The 24738-nt window shown below is 35.4% G+C and overlaps 1 protein-coding gene, 1 non-coding gene and 2 pseudogenes across 2 annotated transcripts; 1 reads left to right on the plus strand and 3 right to left on the minus strand.

Moving 5' to 3' along the window:
• Positions 1-6065: 6065 nt before the first annotated feature.
• LOC102470399 (ADP-ribosylation factor-like protein 1 pseudogene) lies at positions 6066-6593 on the minus strand (annotated as a pseudogene).
• Positions 6594-15660: 9067 nt separating this feature from the next.
• On the minus strand, positions 15661-15767 carry LOC114007846 (U6 spliceosomal RNA). Its single transcript, XR_003549430.1, has one exon. It is a non-coding gene; the product is annotated as a U6 spliceosomal RNA (small nuclear RNA).
• A 3050-nt stretch (positions 15768-18817) lies between these two features.
• On the plus strand, positions 18818-19815 carry LOC102476309 (olfactory receptor 5T2). Its single transcript, XM_014587906.2, has one exon. The coding sequence runs from the start codon at positions 18883-18885 to the stop codon at positions 19813-19815; it is 933 nt and encodes a 310-aa protein (XP_014443392.1). The 5' UTR covers positions 18818-18882.
• Positions 19816-23040: 3225 nt separating this feature from the next.
• LOC102476725 (chromobox protein homolog 3 pseudogene) lies at positions 23041-23612 on the minus strand (annotated as a pseudogene).
• Positions 23613-24738: the final 1126 nt, after the last annotated feature.

Below are 24738 nucleotides of genomic sequence, written 5' to 3' on the forward strand. Positions count from 1 at the left end.
CCCTTTGTGTTCATTATTTTGGTGAATTACTGGAAGATGGCAGTTCTGACCAAAAAGCATTTTATTTTTTAAATCAGGAATGGCTTTTGGATTTTACCAAGAGATTTTCTTTTTTAAAATTTATTATTATTATTATTATTTATACATTCAATTGCTCTACATCATGGAGCCTATATAGAGAATTTACCCAGCATGAATTTACACCTCAGACCAATCCAGTTGAGAATACTATACACATCATCATCATCAACAGAAAATAAGCCATTTCTGTGTCCCACAAATGTCTTAGCTCTCTATCTTATTTTCCCAATTTCCTTTCCTACACTCTTCCACTCTTCCACCCTCCTTCCACGCTATCTCCAGTGTCCATAACTTTCTTCAATGTTTTTATGCCCTCCAATCTTTAGTCTCTACCATAGAGTGCGAACAGTTGGTATATGTTAAGCGGAGAGATATAATGACTCTCTTTCATAGCCTGATTCACTTCATTCAGTGATAAATCTTCCATATTCATTCACTTTCTATCAAATGTCAGTGTCTTGTTTTTTATGTCAAGAGATTTTCTGTATCAAAAAGGCCATGTGTGTGGCATGTACCTTTGGCCCCAGCTACTCAGGAAGCTTAGGCAGGAGGCTTGTGACACAGAGACCTGCCTTGAAAACAAAACATAATGAAGGCCTAGCCACAGCTGGGCCGGCCAAAGAAGGCCCGGTACAAGTTGGAGCATGCTGCTCACAATGGGTGAGGTATTATGGGATGCTTGGGTACAATTCTTAGTCCAATTTCAATAGGCTAGGCACAGTGGCCTGTGCTTATAGTCCCAGGTAGCTGGAAAGATGGGGCAGGAAGAATAACAACATGGTAAGATCCTGTCAAAAATACCTATATCTTTCTTTCCCTCATTCTCTCTCTCTCATTAAAAATTTTCTGCATGTGGGAACCAGCAGTTAGTGTAATGGCTATGTCGCTGGACTCCCACGTAGTCGACCGCGGTTCACGTCCCGGACCCGGTGGCTTAAAACTCATGCTGGGCGCGTGTGCGTGCGTGCCCAAGATCCCGAGAGGAAAATGGAGGAGAAGGGATTGCGGCATGGACATCCTCCCTGGGGGGTGATTTCTTGCTTTCTATCAGAATATCTCATAGGAGTGTGAAGGTAAGTATCCAAGCTGATGGCCAAGATGATGAGTCCATTCCCAACCACTGTGACCAGGTACATACCCAGGAAAAGCACAAAGAGTAGTTTTTGCTGCTCATCCTGGTCGGAGAGTCCCAGGAGGATGAATTTAGAGATGGTGGTTTGGTTTCCTTGATGCATAGTTCTGCTAATCTGAAGAAAGGAACAAAAGTTGTCATATACCCTACAAAAAGAATCCAATATGGAACCATTCTGCTGCAACCACTGTGGAGACACACTTCTTTAGGCTCAAAGTGAATAAAGGTCCTTCTATTTATTAAGTAGAAGAATTAGGAAATGCCTTTACAGAAGACCAGGATATAATAAATACTTCTCAGTGAATATGATTTAAACTCAGATGGGATGCTGAATGTGATTTTCCTGTTGGTTCCAAATGTAGCTTAAAGCTCTCAAATTTCTATCCATGTGCAGGCTATATCACATATTCTATATCAGATATCTATGCAGGAATTACTAAAAACAATAAACAACTGAGTCCAAGAACTTTTCCACTGTTTACCAAAGAAGGTTTTAGTATTAGTAATTCTTATGGAACATACTGTTGCATGGATGTTACTTCCCACTAAAGGTAGGGAAGGACTCTAAAATAACCCAATTTTGGAGACTGAATACAAGGAGGGGTGATCAGATTTTAATTCATTTATGGCTAGATGTTAGGTAAACCCAAGACAATTTAGGGGACATGTATGAACCTAAAACTTATGTTTGGCTCTCACCTTTAAAGTTGGGGAGTTTACTTTATTAGCCCGCTATGGCAGGGATAAGAGAAAAAGATGCTGGCTAGTAAGCAATTAGGCAATTTTACCCATGCATGTCATGAGTACATGAATTGCCTATAGGCCAAGTGAATACTGTAGGAAGCTGCTGGACTCAAGCCATCTTTTGGGGGTTCTAGTTAAGAAACAGCCTGCAGAGGTGGAGAAGGTTTTAAGAGAAAGACATCATGGGATGACTCTCATGGAAAGAGATATCTTAAAGATATTAGGTAGAAAATTTATTGCCCTTCTTAGGGAACTTAATAATAGAGCATTCCTGAAAGGGGGCTTCTGAAGTTCCCAAAAATGATCTCAAGGGAAAGATTGCTTGCCACATATAAGGCACCAATTTCAAGAATTCTATAGCAACAGACCTGAATACTCCTGCCACCCTGACTCCTATTCTTTCCCCATGACCCTACAAAATTGAGAAAGAAAAGAAGAGCAAAGCAGTAACCATCACCGCCATCAGCAGGAGTGAAATTGAAGAACAAAGATGTCCCTATCTTTGCACTATACATCCCAGGCTACACAGTGGAATTGAACTCAAATGGGAGGAAATATGCTTTGAATTGGGTTTAAAATTAAAGTTTTAAATTGGGATGAATTTGGCTGGGTGTGGCTTTTTGATACATGGAAATGTAATTTCAGTACTAAAGTAAAATTTATATAAAGCCATAAATGATTGGAAACCATAAGGACATCTCAAAGCCCACCTAGGAACAGGGAAGGGAGATTGAACCTTGCAACCTATTGGATAGAATCAGCTTGAGAGCCAAGAGATGTTGACTCTTGTCTTTCCACTCTCCATAAAGTCTCATTTTTTTCCTTCTCTCTTCCACTCATCTCTGGAATCACTTGTTTCTCAAAGGCTTTCTCTCCATGAAGAGGACAGAAAACAGTAAACTTCTACCTCTAGGATTCTGGGAAACTGAAGGGCAGTAGAGGCTGGAGCAGAAGCTCTGAGTTCTTTTCATGCCTGAAAATCTTGGCTCAAAATCAGTGAGGGGGAAGCATTTGTAAAAAAGAGATTCTACAACTAAACAAAAATGAGGTAAAGAACTGGCATGTATTTGTACTTAACACAGAGCAGCCTTAGAGGGTCCTGTGCTTATTAAGCTCTGGGATAGTTTGGGCTTGACTGGAAAGTGGAATTATACATTTTTGAGTGACAATCTGTAATCCCACCTTTCTGTTTTATCTCTCCCACTCACCACACAAATTGTTTGGAGTCTCTGAGGTAGGCAGCCTAGCTGATTAAGATCAGAGTTAAATTCTAAAAAGCCTTACCTCTAAATTATGGTGAAATCTCAGGAAGTTACTGGAATCTAGACCCAGTGGATCTTTTTGTACTTAACAGTGAAGCAGGTGAAGGTTGAGAGCAGTTCATATGTGTTTTTCAGAAGTGGACTCTTCCTCCAAGCATCAGAGTTAATAGATTCATAGTACTGGGCTCACATGGGACTTTCAGCTCCTTTTAAATCCTTTGGGATAACATCCTCAAAGTGTTTTCCTCAAGATAAACAGTAATTTTTACATTTCAGTATTGATGAGGTAAATGGGGAATAAACAGGTAACTGTTTTTTTTTTTTTCCCTTCAGATTGTCTTCCTATTTGTGATTTCTTATTGTAATTTGGCTATAGCTCTCATAACAAGTGAACTTACTGCTCTGTGTGTCTTATGCTTCCATGGATAAGGGAAATATTTTAAAAGTTCTTGCTCTGTTTCCTCTCTAGTACCTATTACAGGGGAAAACTTAGCAAATACTTAGAGAACTGAGTTGAATTCCTTCACGAGAGATTACGACTCTAATGGTGTGCTATCTCCAGTAGGAGAGCATAGGCTATGACCCTGGAACCATTTGAATAAACATCAGCATTGGAAAGGAATCTGGAGACAGTGATTCAGTGCTCAAGGCTCTTAACTGCAAACTAAGGAAATAAACTCTGAACTCTTGATATTGAAAAGAAACATAGTGACGTGATATTAAGTGGCTTACAATGCACTGGAAAGAATGAAAAAAAAAAAAAGCACTGAAATGGATAGGAGCAAGGGAGGCTGCACAGTTATAAATAGAGCCAAAATCAAATAGCCTATTTCTCAGTGCTTGCACATGCCTCATAATATAAGGCCATTCGCATCCTTCTCACCAAGAAACAACTCAACTTAGGTAGTAACTGTATTTATGGCATGTTTTAAATAGTCTGTGGCCATGACTAACATTGAAAATAACCAAAGTAATAGAAAAGAAAGAGAAGGTAAGTTATTATTCTTTTTTTAAATAGATCTTTAAAATTTTTTAAAATGTGAACATTCTTCTTTAATGTGTTGGGAATTCCATAAAATATAACCATTTAGAATAGCTTTTTCCTTTGCCATATGATCATATTTACTAGTATAACAAATAACATTATAGACATTATTTTGAATGTACTGTGGCTAATAAGCATAATTTTATATAAGAATTAGGTTGTCTGTATTATAATGTTGATATTTTTAGGAATTACTGATGAAACAAGCTTCTTACCCCAAAATCTTACTTTTTATTTGTTGAATTTGCTATGAGTGTGTGTACTTCCTGGAGATGAGAGAGTGAGAGAGAGAGAAAGAGAAAGAGAGAGCTAGAAAAAGAGTAACTCCATGCCCTCAACCCAAGGAGGATGGCCAGGCCACAATCCCTTCATTTTCCTGTTGGGATTGTGAGCATGCACATCCATGTGCTCAGAATGCTTTTTAAGCCCCTGAATCTAGGACTTCAATCACATAGTTGGCCATGTGGCATCTAGTTGCCTTAACCACCACACCACAGCCTGGCCCCAAAAGTTTCATTTTTATCCCTCTTCCTGTCTCATAAGCAGGTAATCTTGCATGAGCCAAGCTATTGGAATACTGGATCCATGTCCATAAAGTGAAGGCATTGTAACCTATCCTATCTACCTCACAGAGTTTATGCACAGATCAGCAAGGTCAGTAAACATTGAAATATTTTGGCAAATATGAGATATCATAAAATGACAACTACAGAGAAGTTAGTAAAGTTAACCACCAAAATAATATTCACACCTATAACTAAAAGGTTTTAATAAAAGTAGCTTATTATAAAATAGTTAAGCAAATGAAGACTACATTACATACAGAATTTTCCTAGCCTACTCTATTGAGTCTAGTTTTTGGAAAGACTTAATTTAAGAGAAAAAAAATGTGTGTTAAGATATTTGTTAGTGTTTATACAGATAAACTGCTACCATTAATTTAAAAATAGGAGTTTTCCCCCATAAAAGTAGTTCATTACTTAATTTTTTAAAAAAAGTTTTTGCTAGGGACCAGCAGTTAGTGTAATGGCTATATCGTTGTACTCCCCCATAGTTGACCACGGTTCAGAGTCCCAGACCTGGTGGCTTAAACTCACGCCGGGTGTGTGTGTGTGTGTGCCCAAGATCCTGAAAGGAGAATGGAGGAGAAGAGATTGCGGCGTGGCCATCCCCTCTGGGGGGTGATTTCTTGCTTTCTCTCTCTCTGTTTCTCTCTGTCTGTCTGGTGAGCGCACATGCCCTATAGCTAAAACCTCTCCAAAAAAAGAAAAAATAAAGTTTTTGCTATAGGACATATGTGCTCCCTGGAGAGAGAGAGAGAGAGAGAGAGAGAGAAGAGAAGAGATTGAGGAATCACCTTGGGGGGCAGATGGTCATGCTGCAATCTCTTCTGCTTCATTCTCCTCTTGAGATTTTGGGTACTCACACAGATACCCAGTGTAAGCTGCAAGTCTGGGACTCCAACCACGAAGTTGGCTTTGTGGGATCCAACTGCCTTAATTACCTGGATGGCCCAAGTGCATTCCTTAATAAGGATAAAGATGAATAAGAATTCCATCCACAAAAACATTAGCACAAGCAAGAAAGGAATATTATACATTATATGGATCATTCACATGATTCAATTGAGTTACTCATACAACCAAATAGTTATTCTTCATATTGATTATAAATGCTGTAATCAGTTCAACATATACTAACAATGAGACAGCTTTAGCATTTAGAAGTGTGAAGCACGTGTGATTGTTTCCAAAGAGATATGTGATGTAGCCTTTATTTCAGAGAGGTTGAATTGCTTGAATTACTGTCTGTTATATATTTTTTATGTTAGAACTAATAATTCCATGGCCTCATCAAGCCCAGTGCCTTTAGTGGCTGACGTTTTGAATATTTGCCATTTTTAGTCCTTCAGGAATGGCAACCCAAGTGAATTTGCCATCTCTGAAAGAGTCAAGGCCATTTCCATGTTTTGTTTGCACACTCTACAAAAATGGTTTTTCTGAGCTCTTTTTCCTCCAACACTGCAGCTAATTTGGCCTGGAACTGCCAGTTTGATCTCAAGTACAAATGTCTACTACATAAATAACTGCACCTGTGTTTTAATAATATGTCCACTATGGCCTGATATTTGTCTGTTCTAGATCCCAGACTTGGAATTTAAGGTTTTTGCATCTCACTATCTCTGCATTAAATCCAATAGTAGGACTTCTCCAACTTGTAATCTGTACAAAGTTGTGCTTTTCCCCACTCCCTCTAGGCCTAAAAACAAAATCCTTGTTTCCCAGGCTCCAGACAGTCTGGAAAAAATACTACAGAAAAAGTCACCCATGATGAACTGCCTGTCTATACTTACTGATCCTAACAGACAGGCCCTAACCTCAGTAGCTCCTGCTGTTTGAATCTGGGCACTTCCACTTCCACTCCTCTTGGCTCCAGCTCCAGACCAAAGCATTTTCCTAGCCAGCCATGTTAGTCAGCAAGTTCCACGTCAGACTCCTGGGTTCCAGGAAGGGGTGATAAGTTGTTATTTCTATTATCTATTTATAAAGCTTATCACAGGTAGCAAGGAAAAGTGGGCGATATCAGAACCATTTTTTTCTGTAACTTGTTCTTCTCATATTAAAATCTTAGTGTAGACCTTCTTAGAAGCAGAGTCATATGCAAGAATTTAAGCATTGACATTATTTGGAAAGTAAAACCCCAAGGAAATCAAGAGATAAAACAGAGGGAACTGAGGCGGGGACAAAAGCAAAGCAGTACAATAAAATGTATCACTTCAAGAGTCATTGTTCACAATAAGCATGGCAGATCCAAAGATTACTCATCACATATGATCATTGAGGATGTGTGATTCCTCTGGAAAGAGAAAGCATTCCAGGGAATAGTCCATGGAGAGAAGGAAAGTTATTTATAAGCTTTGTTTATTCTAGCATCTGTTTCTGCTCTGCTTCCCCGAAATTTACCTTATGAGAACTGTACTTTCCTGAAATTGCAGGTTGTGTTGTCTGGCCCCTTGGTGACTCCATAGAAAATCAGGAATCATGTTTTACAATGTTACACAAAATGGATGAGCAACAGAATTAAAAGATAGGAGAATGAGCTGGAAAAACATCTTTCTAAGGAAGGCATACAAATAGCCAAAAGGCATATGAAAAAATACTCAACATTCCTCATCATAAGGGAAATGCAGATAAAAACCACAATGAGATACCACCTAACAGCATTCAGAATGACAAAGATTAAAAAAAAAAAAAAAGAAAAATGCCAATGGGGATGTGTTAAAAAGGTCACTCTCCTACACTACTCATGGAAATGTAAATTGATCCAGTCAGTGTGGAGAACAATATCGAGATTCCTCAAAGATCTACAAATAGAAATACCATATTATCCAGCAATCTCACTCTATGGTATTTACCCAAAGGACAAAAGAATGCTTAATCGGGAAGATCCTAGCACATCTATGTTTATTGCAGCATTATTCACAATTGCTAAGACTTAGAACCAACCCAAATGTCCATGAACAGAGAAATGGATTGTAAAACTGTGGCACATATATTCTACAGAATACTACTCAGCCATAAAAAACAAAACAAAACAAAACAAAACAAAACAAAACAAAACAAAAGCTTTTGACAGAAAATGGATGAATATGGAAGATTTACTGCAAAGTGAATCAATCCAGTATATGAAGGAGAGACATTGTATGTCTCCACTTAATATATATTGACTGTTCACACTCTATAGCTGACACTAAATGACTAGAGGATATAGAAACATAGAAAGTGGTTATAGGTACAAGATATAGCATGAAAAGAGGGTTGGAGAAATAGGATAATATGAGGAAAGACATTAAGAAGAAAAATGGCGAGGCAAGACATTTGTCCGTCAGAGAAAGGGGTTATTATCTGTTGATGATGCTGTGTATGTTATCCCCAACTGGATTGGTGAGAAATGTATTCATGTTGTAATATTCACTTTACAAGCTAAGTGGAACATGTGACTGAATGTATAAGAGAAATTAAAATAAAATTTAATTTAAAAAGAAAAGAGAATAATATAAAAGGCATTCAAATAGGTAAAGAAGAGTTGAAAATATCTTTATTTTCAGATGACATGATGGTATACTTAAAAGACCCAAAGAATGACAAGAACACACTCAAATAAAAGAAACCTGAAAGAATTTACCAGCACCAGACTAGATCTCAAAGAAGTTCTCAAGGGAGTGCTATATCAGAAAAACTAGATACAGACACACAGAAACAAGAGTTCAAAAACTAAGAAAATGGCCAGTTTAATCACAAGGACTAGTCTGGAGTTGAATATTATATCCCAGAATTCAATCGAGAAGATTGAACCACAACAGAAGGTAGATTAAGTACATGAGACTGAACTGGTGAAATAGCATTTTATGACTTTTGAATAAAATATTGCTGATTTTCTTCTAGGCTTTTTTGTCAGGTTTTAAAGATTTATGTCCTGTCTTAAGGTGTTCATAGGTTCATGTACATACTACTTGAGAAAAATCCTAAACCTGTTTCCTGGCTTTAAGTTTTAAGCAAAGTTCCTTAGCATTTCTTTGATTTATTAAAGTTTAAACTGCTTTTCTTGAAATTACTAGTTGAATTTGCTATTGAAAGTAGACTATTTAAGAAATTGTGTGATCAGTAAAATGCAGGAGGAAGGAATGAAAGACAGCTGTAGACACCAGAGATAGTGTGAGAAGAGGGGGATAAAAAGAAAATCTTAAGAAAATATTGAAAGTGACAAAAAATGTTGAAGGCATTTCATGATCCTGGATGGGAAGAATTAATATAATCAAAATAGCAATTCTATCCAAATTAATCTACATATTTAATGCAATTCTAATAAAAATAACAGAGACATTCTTCACAGATCTAGAAAAAACAATCAGAATTTGTCTGGAATCATAAAAGACCTCATATTGCCAAAGCAATCCTGCACAAGAAGAGTGGAATGTGTGGCATCTCACTTCCAGACATAAAAATATACTACAAAGCTGTGGTAATTAAAATAGCATGTTACTCACACAGAAACAGATATGTGGACCAATGGAATAGAATAGAGTCCCCAGAAATAAATTCCCAAACATACAGTCAACTGGTTTTTTTATAAATTTATTTATTTATTTTTGTATATACATTCAATCACATTGTTTAGCTTACAATGTGAGCATTTCAATATGTGAACATTTCTCCCCAGTTCCATTAATCAAAATATCTTCAACAAATAACACCACACCTCCCCATCCTGTCAATGCTCTACCTCCATATCCCTTCTCCAGATGTCCTTCGTTAGGCCCCACTCCTCCACATATACCTCATCTGACATTCACACCCATCTCTTGTGTTTGTACAACTGTTAGTCATAGAGTGCAGACATTCGGTATATGTTAAGTGGTGACATGCAATGTCTTGCCTTTATATCCTAGCTTGCATCACTCAGCAGTAAATCTTCCATATTCTTCCAGTTTCTGTCAAAGACCAGGGTTTTGTTGATTTTTATGTCCAAGTAGTTTTCCATAGAGTATATGTGTCACAGTTTTTCAATCTATTCATCCATATGTGGGCATTTGGGTTGGTCCCTTGTCTTAGCAATCATGAATAGTGCCACAATAAACATCGATGTGCAAGCATTTTTCCAATGAAGTTTTCTTCTGTCCTTTGAGTATATACTGAGGAGTGGAATTGCTGGATCATATGGTAGATCTATTTGTAGATTTTAGAGGAATCTCCAAATTATTCTTCACAGTGGCTGGACCAATTTATATTCCCACCAGCAGTGTAAAAGAGTTCCCCTTTCACCACAATTTTGACAAAGGATACTAGTCAACCCATTGGGAAAAGGGAAATCTCTTCAGCAAATAGTGCTGGAAAAGCTGGATATCCACCTGTAGAAAGATGAATTTGAACCTTTACCTCTCACCTTTGACAAAAATCAAGTCAAGGTGGATCAAAGATATAAATCTAAGACCTCAAACTATGAAACTGCTGGTGGAAAACACTGGGGAAACTCTGGGAGACATTAGGTAGTGAAAGATTTCTTAAATAAGACCCCTAAAGTGCAGTCAATAATCCCCAAATTAGACAAGTGGAATTACATGAGACTAAGTTTCTGCATGGCAAAAGACAGTAATTAGAGTGAATCAACAGCCCTCAGAATGGGAAAATATTTTTTTTAGTTATTCATCAGATAAGGGACTGATAACCAGAATACACAAGGAGCTCAAGCAACTGTTCCAAAAAAAAGATGATTGCCCCTATTAAAAGATGGGAAAATGAATTGGAAAAAAAAAAAAAAAACTCTCTAAAGATGATATACTAATAGCAAAAAGGCATATGAAAAAATGCTTAGCATCCCTCATTGTAAGGGAAATGCAGATCAAAATAACAATGAGATACCACCTAACCCCAGTAAGAATGATAAAGATTAAAAAAAAAAAATGACAAGTGCTGGCAGGGGTGTGGTGAAAGGGCAACTCTCTTACACTGCTGGTGGGAATGTAAATTGGTCCAGCCACTGTGGAGAACAATTTGGAGATTCCTCAAAAATCTACAAATAGAACTACCATATGATCCAGCAATCCCACTCCTTGGTATCTACCCAAGGGACAGAAGAATTCTTAATTGGAAAGTGCTTGCAAATCTATGTTTATTGTGGCACTATTCACAATGGCTAAGACATGGAACCAACCCAAATGCCCACGAACAGATGAATGGATTGAAAAACTGTGCCACATATACTCTATGGAATACTATTGAACCATTAAAAAAGATAAAATAAAATAAAATAAATAAATAAAACCCTGTCTATTGACAGAAAGGGGATGAATTTGGAAGATTTACTGCTGAGTGAAGCAAGCCAGGCTATGAAGGAGATACATTGTATGGCCACACTTAATACATACTGAGTGTCTGCACTCTATCTATGACTGAAACAGATTGACTAAATGTTATAGAAACACAGTAAATGGGTGTATATACCAGATATAGTCTGTGTGAAAGTGTAGGGTCTAAGGAAGGACATTTAAAAGAAAAATAGGGAGGCAAAGCATTAATGGCACAAAGAAATACAGTATTATCTGTTGAAGATATTTTATAGTTTTATCAATGGGACTAGGGAGAAATGTTCATATGTTGAAATATTAACATTGTATGCTAAATAATGTGATTGAATGTACAAAAGAAAATGAAATTTAAAAATGTAAATAAAAAAGGAAGACTACAGAAAGAAGGCAAATGGATCACCTAACATCATACCTTAGAGAATTGGAAAAGCAACAGCAGAAAATCCAAAAAACTCCAGGAGAATGGAAATAATAAAGATATGAGCAAAAATAGATAAAATAGAAAATAAACAAACTATACAGAAAATAAATTAAAATAAAACCTGGTTCTTTGAAAAGATAAACAAAATCGATACATCACTAGTGAGACTTATTAAAAAGAAGAGAAAAAGGAACCTGGTAAATCAAATCTGTATGAAGCAGGCAATATAACAACAGAAATAGTAGAAACTCAAAGCATCATTAGAGGATACTATGAACAACTACATGCCATGAAACAAGACAATCTGGATGAGATGGTCAAATTCCTGGACACATATAATATACCAAGATTGAACCAGGAGAATATAGAAAGTCTGAATTGACCCATAACAAGCCAGGAGATGGAATCAGTAATAAATAAACTCCCAACAAAGAAAAGCCCTGGCCCTGATGAATTCACCTCTGAATTCTACAAAATTTTCAAAGATTCTCAACACGATACTAGCAAATCATATCCGACAACTTATAAAAAGGATTATACAACATGATCAGGTAGGCTTTATTTCAGAATGCAAGATTGTTTCAACAGACGCAAAACCATAAATGTAATACACTATATTAACAGTAAGAAAGATAAAAACAATATGATCGTTATCAATTAGTGCAGAAAAAAAGCATATGATAAGATATAACATCCCTTCATTACTGAGACTCTCAGTAAAATTGGAATAGAAGGGTCATTTCTCAACACAATAAAAGTTATCTATGAAAAACCTATAGCAAACATCATCCTGAATGGAGAAAAGCTGAAAGCTTTATCACTAAAAACATGGTACAAGACAAGGATGCCCACTTTCTCCACTCCATTTCAATTAATACTGGAAGCCTTCACCAACACAATCATAAAAGAAGAAAAAATAAAAGGCATTCAAATAGGAAAAAAAGAGGTGACACTCTATTAGCACATGAAATGATTGTATACATAGAAGACCCAATGGTTTCCATGAAAAAAATCTGCAAGTTATACATGAATACAGTAAAGTTGCAGGATACAAAATGAACAGACAGAAATCTATAGCAATTTTATGTATGAACAATAGGCAAACTGAGATAGAACTGAAAAAAGTAATTCCATTTATAATATCCACAAAAAGTATAAGATACTTATGAATAAATCTAAACAAAGAAGTTAAAGATCTCCACAAGTAAAACTATGAAAAGCTAAAAAAAAAAAGGAAAAAAATGAAAATGACACAAGAACGTGGAAGGACATCCCATGTTCCTGGAATGGAAGAATTAATATAATCAAGATGGTAATTCTACCAAAATTAATCTATATATTTAATACAATGTGAATCAAAGTACCAGACACATTCTTTACAGATCTAGAAAAGACAATTATAAAATTTGTCTGGAATCACAAAAGACCCCATATTGCCAAAGCAATTCTGCACAAGAAGAGTGGAGTGGGTGGCATCTCACTACCTGACCCAAAAATATACTACAAAGCTGTGGAAATCAAAAAAGCATGGCACTGGCACAGAAACAGACATGTGGACCAATGGAACAGAATAGAATCCCCAGAAATAAATTACCAAACATATAGTCAACTGATTTTTGATAAGGGATACCAGTCAATCCAGTGGGAAAAGAAAAATTTCTTCAGGAAATAGTGTTGGAACAACTGGATTTCCAGCAGAAATCCAGTTTTACCTGCAGATTTACCTGCAGAAAGATGAATATGAACCCGTACCTCTCACCTTTGACAAAATTCAAGTCAAGGTGGATCAAAGATCTAAACCTAAGACCTTAAACTATAAAACTGCTCCTGGAAAACACTGGGGAAACTCTTGGAGACATTGGGCTCAGCAAACACTTCTTAAATAAGACCCCCAAAGCACAGTCAATAATTCCCAAGATAAATAAGTGGGATTACATCAGACTAAGAAGTTTCTGCACATATTCAAATTGGGATATTTGGGGGCTTTTTTTTTGGTGAGCTACTTGAGTTCCCTATATATTTTGGTTATGAATCTCTTATCTTAATCATAGTTTGCAAATGTCTCCCATTCTGAGGGTTGTCCCTTTAATTATTGTTTCCTTTTCTGTGCAGAAACCTTTTATCTAGATGTAATCTTACTTGTAAATTTTTGGATTATTATTGTACTTTAGGGAACTTATTTAACAAATCTTTGCCTATTCTGATGTCTTCAATTGTCTCCCCTATGTTTTCCAGCAGTACTTTCATGGTTTGGGTTTTACACTTAGATCTTTGATCCATTTTTATTTGATTTTTTAATAATGAGAACTAAGGACAGTTTTATTTTTCTTCAGGAGAACCAGTTCATCAATATCACTTACTGAAACTACGTTCTTCAATACTAACTTTAAAAATTCTAAGTGGTATAATTTTCAGAAGTAGAAAACCAGTCCTGAAGATTATAGACAATGGCAAGAGACCCTGAATAACAACAGGAATCTCCAGAAAGAGTAAAGCTGATGGCATCACACATTTTCATTTCAAATATATTACAATGCTATAGTAATTAAACAATACGGCACTGCCACAAAGACAGATGTACATAAGGGAGCTTCAAAAATTCATGCAAAAGTACTGAAAAGGAAAGACATACATTTTTAAAAATGCTGTCTGTGATTGAATTGAGGCCCGCAGCAATAATTGATAGCTCATGGAAAGTTCATATAATTCCCTAAATAATCAGGAGTTTACAAATTTATAACTTCGTTTAAGTGGGAAAAAGACACTGTTGAAGGTAATGTCCACAGTGGCAAACCATCCACATCAATTTCTGTGGAAAAATTATCCCTGTTTATGCCCTAACTGAAAAGCACTGATGATTAAAAGGTGGAAACATTAAACAATATTAGACACTACAATTGGTTTAGCTTACATAGTTCTGGATGAAAAGTTAAAGTTGAGGAAACTTTCTGCCTTTTGGATACCAAGTCTGCTTCACATAGATCAGAAACAGGAGAGCCTAGTGTCCAACACAAATGTTAAACAAGTAGAATTGAGATCGTAAAGCATTTCTCCAAAGAGTTGGAACAGAAGGCAATTCATGGCTTTTCCAATTTGTCTTGAAGACAAAGCTCAATAAAAACAATGGCCACCAGAAGATAGAAGTGGTCTAGTTAAAGCAAAAGTTGATTGATGAAGAGCAAAGGTCATGGCAACATCTTGGGATGCTCAAGGCACTTTGTTTTTGACTTGCAGGAGTACCAAAGAATATTAACATCTGATTATTATAATAGTGCTTTGCAAAAATTAGCCAAAACTTCAGCAGAAAAATATATGGGGAGCTCCATCAGAGAGCTATCTATCTACCACAACAATGCACCTGAATTAGTACTCTATCAAACATGGCAATTTTATGAGACTTTCCATGGGAAATCATTAAGCATACACCTTAAAGTACTTGCCTTGACCTAAGAGGCAGGGAGACATGACTCAGAGTGAAAGCAACGGTGGATTTGGAAAAGAAACACAAGCAGAGAAAAGCAGGGATCGGGTAGACCAAGAATCTCTGGTGGAGATAGCTGCAGCCTTGAGTCATTACCATTGTTTTATAGGATAATGGGAAGAGAGGAGCAAGCATCATGTGAAGCCAGGTGTTTTCTGTTATTGACCACAAGTGTGGAACATCTTGCATCTTGTGTTTCTAAACAAGCCTTCCTTGACCTTCCTTCTAGCTGATGCATAATTTTGTTTAATTTACACTGCTTTGCAGTGCAAATATAAGAAAAACAGATCATGTCCTTGTTAGGCTTTTGCTAGCCCTGCAGTGTCAGCACAAAGATCCTGTCTTGTTTTTAAAGGTTACTATTGTGCTCAGATCTAGCTTTTCCCTACAAGTACTAATTTGGCTCTTTGGTGTTTATGTTTTCCAATCCTGAATGATCTTTAAGGAGTACTAATTTTTCTTCTGCTAGTAATACAAAAGTGATTACACTGACACAGTTAAATTCCCAGAATTCTCAGTTCTTTAAAGGTAAATAGCTGGTATCAGTATTACAAAATTGTCTTGAACTTCATGGTGCTTATGTTGAGAAATAACGTTTTGTTGTTGTTGTTGTTGTTTCTGTTTTTTTTTTAAATATGAAATGCTTCACGAATTTGTGTGTCATCCTTGCACAGGGGCCATGCTAATCTTCTCTATATCGTTCCAATTTTAGTATATGTGCTGCCGAAGCGAGCACTAAAGTTTGCTTGTTCCCTCCCACCCAGAGGTTTTGCTATAGGGTGCGTGTGCTCACCAGAAAGACAGAGACAAAGAGATGGAAAGCAAGAAATCATCCCCTAGGGGGATGGCCACGCCACAATCCCTTCTCCTCCATTCTCCTCTTCCAATCTTGGGCACGCATGCACATGCGCCCAGCATGAGTTTAAGCCACTGGGTCCAGGACTCGAACCATGGTTGACTACATGGGAGTCCAGCGACATAACCATTATACTAACTGCTGATCCCTAAAGTTTATTTTTTTTATGTTTGTATTTTAATTCCATTTTGTCTATGAACTTTGTGAATTCCCATAGTAGACCAATAAAACTAAAGACAAAAAATATAGAAACAATCCCACACATGCAGAGCCATGTTTCCTTCAGACAGGGATATACAAACCTAGATGGTATAGCCTACTACACAACTCACCTGTATTTATACCTCCACTAATCCATGGCATTGGCCCTCTATCTCATTACTTTATAAGCTTTATTCCATTAAAATTATTTATTTATTATTAACTTTCTGTTAGGGCCTATTTGTTGACTTCTGGTTAAAGTGGCTGGATTCCCCCTGACTATTTCAAGTCCCAGACTCAGTGGCTAGAAAGACAAACCAAACATGGATATGTGTGTACATACCCAAAATCTTGAAAGGGAAAAGAAAATGAAAAACGATTTGGCTTGACCATTCCCCATTGGGAGAGTCTTTCTCTACTTCTCTCTATCTCTGGCAAGCACATATACCCTCAGGCAAAATAAAACAAATGCAAAACACAAAAAGCTCTTCTCTGTTAAAAACTTAGACATGAAACACACACATTATCCAAGGCCTTCATAGGATTAGGATCATCAATTTTATTGTCTTCTACTTCCACGCTTTGTCTCCCCCCACGCCCCATTATGAGAGCCATGATGAACTAAACAACAATCTAGCACAGAAGAGAATCATGAAATCAAAGATTTGGTAAACAGAGGTATGAGGCTGCTACTGGTGTAAGGTAGTATTGTTTTATATTAATTTTTAAAGAAACAATCCTTTCTAAAATAATAAAAGAAATATATTCCACATAGAAATCTGTAATATAGTCATCTATTATCAATATCAAATATTATGTACTGTATAAAGTTGTACATCCTGGAGTTTTATGTGACACTGCCCCCCTCTCTGGCCAGTGCCTGGGTCCTACAGGAAAAAAACAAAACAAAACAAAAACAAAAACAAAAACAAACAAACAAAAAAACCCAAAGAAGCAGCATATAGTGCCTTACTTCAGAACTATTTATTATTACAAGGCAAATTATTCTGTTGTCATCTTAAACCAGAGTATAATTAAGGCATAGTCCTCTTGGGGTGTCTCCTGCGGTTTTCATCAACAATTGAACAAGTGCATATAAATAATCTTAATTAGCCATATTCATAGTGTGCCTAAACTTGCTTTTGCTGTTCCACAGGTAACAGAAAATTTTAATCAATTGAATAATATTTTAGAGGCTAGGACCTAAAATGTCAATGATCACTATATTATTTTTAATAAAGCATGTTAGCCACTAAACACTGTAACTCTTTCATTTTGCATGTAGAAATTAAGTGAATTCTTTAACATCTGATTTATTAGTGATCTAAAAATTAAAAACTGACACTGGAAAACAAGGAAGAACTGAAATCTTTTTGTAGAGCTAAGTAAGAGCTCTAAGTAAGAGTGTTTTTATTTTTCTCATAGATGAAGGAAATTCAAAGTAAGAGCCATCATAAATTCTCAGTAGAGCTATCTAGGATCTTATATTTTGATATAATATAGAAAGCAATCAATCATTTCCAGTAGTCACTTCAGATTACAATTTACTTATTCAGTTCATCTAGTTTTAATAGTTTTGAAATATCCAAATGAATAAAGAATCATGTTTTGCTTTAATTCACAGGGATTGGGTGGGGAGTTCAGGTGAAGAACAAAGCCATGGTATAAAAGTAGTTAGTGAAAAAGAAAACTTCCTGCACTGTGGGGAAGATCAGAATTTCAACTTTGGTTGTGGAAATTAGTAGCTATGAAAGTTGCTACAAAGATAAAATATGTTAATGTACTCCTGAGTCCTTTCCTGTAGCAAGTTCTGAATTAAATGGCTGTCATTTCTCTTCACTCTTGAAAATTTCATGTTCCATTTTTGAGATCAAAATACTTGAAGTTTTCTGTTTCCATACAAGTAGATTTGCATTAATTTTAAAAGTTGATTCAACATTATTAAATCTTTAACATCATAGTCATTTTACTTTTATATCTGTGAATATTTTATGTACTACAACTAGCTTAGCTCTACTCAATGTAACTTTTTGTTTGGTATCAAGGAGAAATACCTGTGACAGGAGAATTTTAACTGTAGTTTCTTATTTTCCCAAAACAAAATTATGCCCACTCTGACATAGGAAATGGAATTGTGTAATATGCATGTGTATCCTTGGTATCTAGTGAACACACAATTCAGAAACTTCTTTATTCTTGAAAGAGTAATTCAAAAACTGAGATTGGATATAGGAAAAAAAATTACTCTCAAATTAATTTTCATTAGACTTTATCCTTTTAGAATAGTCTGTCGATCAAACAGAATTCTGTACATTCTGTAACTAAAGTTATTTTAAAGGATCAATTTTATTAACATAATATGTTTTTCAATGTTTATTATGGTCTTATAAAGTGAGTAAAAGATTATTAATCTACAGTTTAATAGATTATAGCAAATCATTGTACACAATAGCATAAATATCTAGAATTCTGTCATTCTATTTCAATGCTTTGTCCACTCATAATTGCATGTCAGAATGATTTTTCCCTTTCCTATTATGTTTTAATTTTATTTATCCATAATATAAAAGAAACTACTAGAATTCTGTGACAAATTAACTAGTTGACCAGATGATTTTCGCATTGGCATAAGGTCAGCCAGTGCATGAATAATATCCTCCATATGATATAATTCTGCCATGAAAGGAACATATATAGTTCACATTTCCTTGAGACACAGTTATGTCCATTCTTCTTGTAGTAACATAAACTGTAGTTTTATTAATTTCTTCAAGTTTGTTCCCAGAGTTTTGACATGAAGAATATCACTGGAGTGACCATGTTTATACTGAAGGGCTTCACAGATGACCTTGAACTGCAGAAGATTCTCTTCTTCCTATTCTTAGCAATCTACCTCTTTACCCTCGTGGGGAACGTAGGACTGGTTGTATTGGTCATTGGGGATTCAAGGCTCCACAACCCCATGTACTACTTTCTGAGTGTGCTATCTTCTTTGGATGCCTGTTATTCTTCAGTTATTACTCCCAACATGTTAGTAGATCTTATGTCAGAGGTTAAAATAATTTCATTCTATGGCTGTGCAGTACAGATGTTTCTTGCCGTAACTTTTGGGACCACAGAATGCTTTCTCCTGGCTGCCATGGCCTATGACCGCTATGAGGCAATCTACAACCCTCTCCTGTACTCAGTGAGCATGACACCCAGGGTCTATGTGCCGCTCATCATTGCTTCTTATGTTGCAGGCATTTTACATGCTACTATACACACAGGGGCCACCTTCAGCCTGTCTTTCTGCGCATCTAATGAAATCAGACATTTCTTTTGTGACATCCCTCCTCTCCTTGCTATCTCCTGTTCTGACACTCACATAAACCAGCTTCTACTCTTCTACTTTGCTGGTTCTATTGAGATTGTCACTATCCTGATTGTCCTGATCTCCTATGGTTTCATTCTGTTGGCCATTCTAAGGATGCGCTCTGCTGAAGGGAGGCGAAAAGTCTTCTCTACCTGTGGTTCTCACCTAACTGGGGTGTCCATTTTTCATGGGACTGCACTCTTTATGTATGCGAGACCAAGTTCTAGCTATACTTTGGAGAATGACATGATTGCATCACTATTTTACACTGTTGTGATTTTCATGCTGAACCCTATTATCTACAGTTTGAGGAATAGAGATGTAAAGGAGGCAATGAGAAAAGTGTTTGGGAAATTTTGGTTTATCAATTAAATGTATTTTTCACTCTGAAGTTGAATTGAAAGAAATCTAGAGTCATAGTCTGTCCCTCCATATCAATAAGATATGATGGGAATGTTCACTTTAATTTATTAGTTTAATTCTGTTCTTAAATATTTCAAAATAAAATTGTAGGGAACTCTTTACCACACTGTTTTATATACAGAAAAAAACGGTGTCTTTCATTTGCTTTTTACTATATTCATAATGATATATGTATGCATGCATTATATTTCTATATATATACTCACCTATTTTTATAGAAGTGTAGGCTATCTTAGTTTTAAATACGAAATAGAAAAATTTTTAATGCCACTGTAATATGTTATTTTAATGTTTTTACTTACACAGGCTATAAAAGAATGTGTACAGTATTTTTACATATTAGTTTTTAAAATATATACATGGAAATAATGGTTTGCAAGTATACACTTCAACATATCAACAATGGTTATTTGTGGATGTGGAATTGTGGATCTACTTATTTTTTCTCTTTGTTTCTTTTCATTTCCCTAATTTTTAATAACAACCATTAATGATTACACAATTTATAATGTTTAAAATGAAACACTAAAATAAAAAAGAAGACTTTACAGTTATATCTGACTGTATTGATCAATACCACCTAATCCACAGAAAAACCAACATTCACATAAGCTGACACAATTTTTGAATGCATATTGGATTCCAGTTTAAAGCAATCTGTTCCATCTTTAGGTCCCTACATTTGTGGCAATATAATCACAGCTGTGGTTTAGATACCACAGATAATGTGTTCAGATTCCTAGGTATCATTAACTGGGATGATTGAAAGTGTCTATCTTCCTTTTTTACTGTATTATGCAGAGTATGGGCAGAAACCTCCTTTTTTTTTTGTTTTGTTTTTGTTTTTGTTTTTGTTTTGTTTTGCTAGTGTGCACATACACTTGCCAAAGAGCAAGAGCTGGAAGGAAAGTGAGAAAACATCTCATGGTGAATGGTCATGCCACAATCATTTGTTGATTTCTCCCTTCTTTCAGGAATGTACACGCATGTGTATGACATGTTTCTCGAACTGCCAGATCTGGTACTTGAATCACACAGTTGGCCATGTGGGATCCAGTCACTTTAACCACTAACCCATAAGATGGCTCAAAAATCCATTGTTTAATTACTCACAGAAGGTAGAGACTAGACATTAGCATTTATCAATACAATCTTAAAACCTAGAATTAAAAAAAAGAAAAGAGGAAGTACTATTCAGGGAGTTTAAGATACAGCTTGCTGACAGATCTGGCTCATGCTAGAACTATACTCCAGCTCTCTGTTAATAGTGTGTATCATGTTTTCCCCCACAGTTTCATGTTTTTGAATTTTATTTTAGTGGGTAGAGACTGGATATCTCCCAGAAATTCATGTGTGGGAACTTCATTGTATTTGTTGTATTATAAAAAGTGTTAAGTGAACACTTGAACATTTAATCCCTTCAAATATTTTCTTCTAATTTTGTGATCCCTTTGGACTTTGGAGCTATCAGAACTGTGAATAAAAATAAACCTATATTCTCTTAAATTCAAATCTCGGGTATTTCTGTTGTCAATGCAATAATGGACCAAGACACCATCTTTATGGGATTCTCTAGAAACCTGGCCCCTGCTCATTTTTTAACTCTGTTTTCCATTGAATCCTCCATTCTGTGATCTTACAGGTGACATCATTCTTCACTTCCCAGACCCGAAAAGAATGGCCAAGAACAGGGTTTCTACTACAATCATGTTTAGTACAGCTTCCTCTAGACCTCATTTTTGAAGAAAATAAATGTCTTCTTCAATGATAAGTTTAAGTGGCAGTGTTTTCTCTTCCTTCCTTCATTTTATTTAGTGCTTTATAATTATTATTTTGTGAATGTATTTTCTTTCTCAAGTGTTCCCTGTATATGTTAATTATAGCAAAACATCCTTAGGACACAAAGTACAACCAAAGGATATTATCCTAAAGTAGGATTAATACATTTAATCATACAGACGTTGAGCATCTCTTATCACAGTAGATTCCAACACAAATCCTCTGGATTCGCTTTCTTCTGTCTGGAAGGCTCTCTACTCTAATGACACATGACTCCTTCCTCCAAATCCCATTATCACTGATAATGACAAGTTATGGTCATTGATACCCATTATCTTTGCATATCCAAATGTTGCAAGTACAGACTGCCCTTCTCTGTGTGTGTGTATATATATCTTATTTATCATTGTGGAAGAACTTAAGCACAAGTCAAAAATCACAAGGAAGGATAAATTGTTTGTTTAAACTTTTTTTTTAAAGGAATACAAAACTATTTATTGACCACTGTTCACTAGTATTTACAATAAACAATATACAGTTGGGTAACTGTATTCTGATTACTACAGAGTTATTGGTTTTTCCTGCTTCTGTTGAACCAATAACATAAACACTCAAAAGACTGAGGCATGCATGTCAGGAGTGAGTTGGAATATGAAACATGCAATTCAGTAGTTTAGATTACAAATTTGTTCATTCATTTATACCCCCACAAGTCATAAACTGCTAACATCTTTAATCATCTAATTAGGTTTCCATGAGCCAAACCTTAGATAGTTCATGAATATGGACTTTTATCAAAATAGCATAAGGATTTCAGCTTTTGTAAAGGAAAAATCCACTAGATTATTCCAATGTCCACTTAACTAAGTCTGTCTTAGCTAAATACTAGGATTTGTCTGTTTTTGTCATCTGGAAGGGGAACTTGTTAATAGTAAAATTTCTCCTTTCAGGAATTCTGAAAATAAACTATTATATTTATATGACTGTAGATAGATACAGTTTTTGTTTTGATGACGGTTTCAAAAACAAAAGGCCATTAACATATTATTTTATACACACACACACACACACACACACACAAAGACACAAGCAAGAATCCCAGACTGGTACTGAGGCATACAAGTTAAACACAAGTTCTAAGTTCTGACTGAGTAATGATGACGAAAAATTTCCCCAATGTTTAGAAAACCTGCTACCAAAGGCAGAGGAAATAAAATACCATGGTATGGAATGTACTTTTCTAATAAGGAAAAGGAAGTGACTACAGAAAGCTGTGATTTTATTTGTTCAAAGTAACCAGTGCTATTGGGATGTAATACTCTCCTTAACTCCCTCAATACTATTTTCAAAACAAACATACCAAACTTGATTTTTTCATCAGAACATGGTTAGATTTTATATAGGAAGAAATATATTATATATGTAACAATGCAAACAATTATTGTGTTCATCTTCTGGAAAAGAATGCCAAGTTAGTCTCTCTTGATAAAAGGCAATTGTAATTTGAGGACACTTCATATTTACCTCTTTTGCCAGTACCAAGTCTACCTCATCAGAATCTTCCCATTTTATGAGAAGCTTCAACTCTCCACTGCTGTCTGTGGTACCAATTATCCATGTGGGATCAAGACCTCTTGCCAAGCCTCTTGGTTTATCAGCAGTATCTCTCTTTGATTTGCTATCATCAGATTTTCTCTTTGTACCACCTTTTTTTTTTTTTTACAAGCTTTTTGAGAATTCAAAAATACTTCTATTAACTCTGGACAATCTCCATTTTCTTCTGGTTCCCAGGTATTGTTGGCATCTGAAAACCCCTTCCACTTCAGGAAATATTCCACCTTATTCACTACATGTTGGTCCAGTACTTTTTCCACTACAAATTCTTCAGGAAATGCTTCTTCAACTTTTTTACTCTTCCCATTTTGTTTCTTACCCATTTTTTGCAATGTAGTTTTGTTAGAAGCCATTTTTTATTACAGACTTGAGGAGCTCACTGCTTCACGCTGCTCTGGGTGGTAGGTCTGTGGTGTCTCTGGCCCTACACGCCTCTATGCTTTAAATTTTTAAAGTCTGCATTATAGAAATAGTCACAAACATTATTTTTAAAAGCCACAAACTGGAGAAAATTGATAAAGTTATGCATCTATTTAATTAATAAATAATAGACTAAAAATCCACAGACTGTTAGATAACACATACATATAGATAATTCACAAACCAAGAAGCTCTTATGGACAATTCATATGTCTTACTCCAATAATAATATTAAATGGAAATGTAGGCACAAAATAGCCTTCACAAACAGAAAATCAACACAAATGTAAAAGTCAATGACTTTAATATGATAGTGAGGAGATGAAGTAAAGAATATATTTCCCCTCTACTGGTAGAAGCTTAAAAGTTACAAGTACTTTGGAAATCAGTTCATCAACATCTAATATGTTTATATATTCATCAAAATTAAAGACTAACTTATAGCTAAATTAGTATGAATAAGTGAAGAAACAATCATAGAGTTTTATTGAAAATATCTGTGAACATACTATATTTTGTATAACAAAAATATGACAGTAAATATTCTTCTTTAAACATTTAGTCATATGAATTAACCTTGAAGACATGATGTCAAGTATAATAAGTCAACTATAGAATCAATAGTCTATGGTATCATTTATATGAAGTATCTAAAATAATCAAACATAGAAACAGAGAATGGCTGTTTTCAGGATTCAGAAGAAGGAGTAAAAGCCAAGTTACTATTCAATGAACATAACATTGATTTATGATGATTAGTTTTTTGAAAATTATTGTACATTATTCCCCTTATTATTAATATTATTGCTGTGTATATTTATTTTTTTTAAATTATTTACTTCATGTTTAGTATTCTTACCAAAATAAAATATATTTGAAAAGAGATAAAAAGATTGTGTTATTCAGAGAGGATGAAGATAAGGTGTCTGTCTCTACGTAGGGTGGAGGGAATGGGAATAAGGGAGGCTGTATAACTGAAATTAAGTTTACATTAATGACATATTTATTTAAAATAATAGAACTATTACTTAACTTGAGTGATCCAGCTATTTCAAAAGG

The sequence above is a fragment of the Tupaia chinensis genome, unplaced genomic scaffold (assembly GCF_000334495.1).
Source record: "Tupaia chinensis unplaced genomic scaffold, TupChi_1.0 Scaffold000242_1, whole genome shotgun sequence".
Classification (NCBI taxonomy): domain Eukaryota; kingdom Metazoa; phylum Chordata; class Mammalia; order Scandentia; family Tupaiidae; genus Tupaia; species Tupaia belangeri.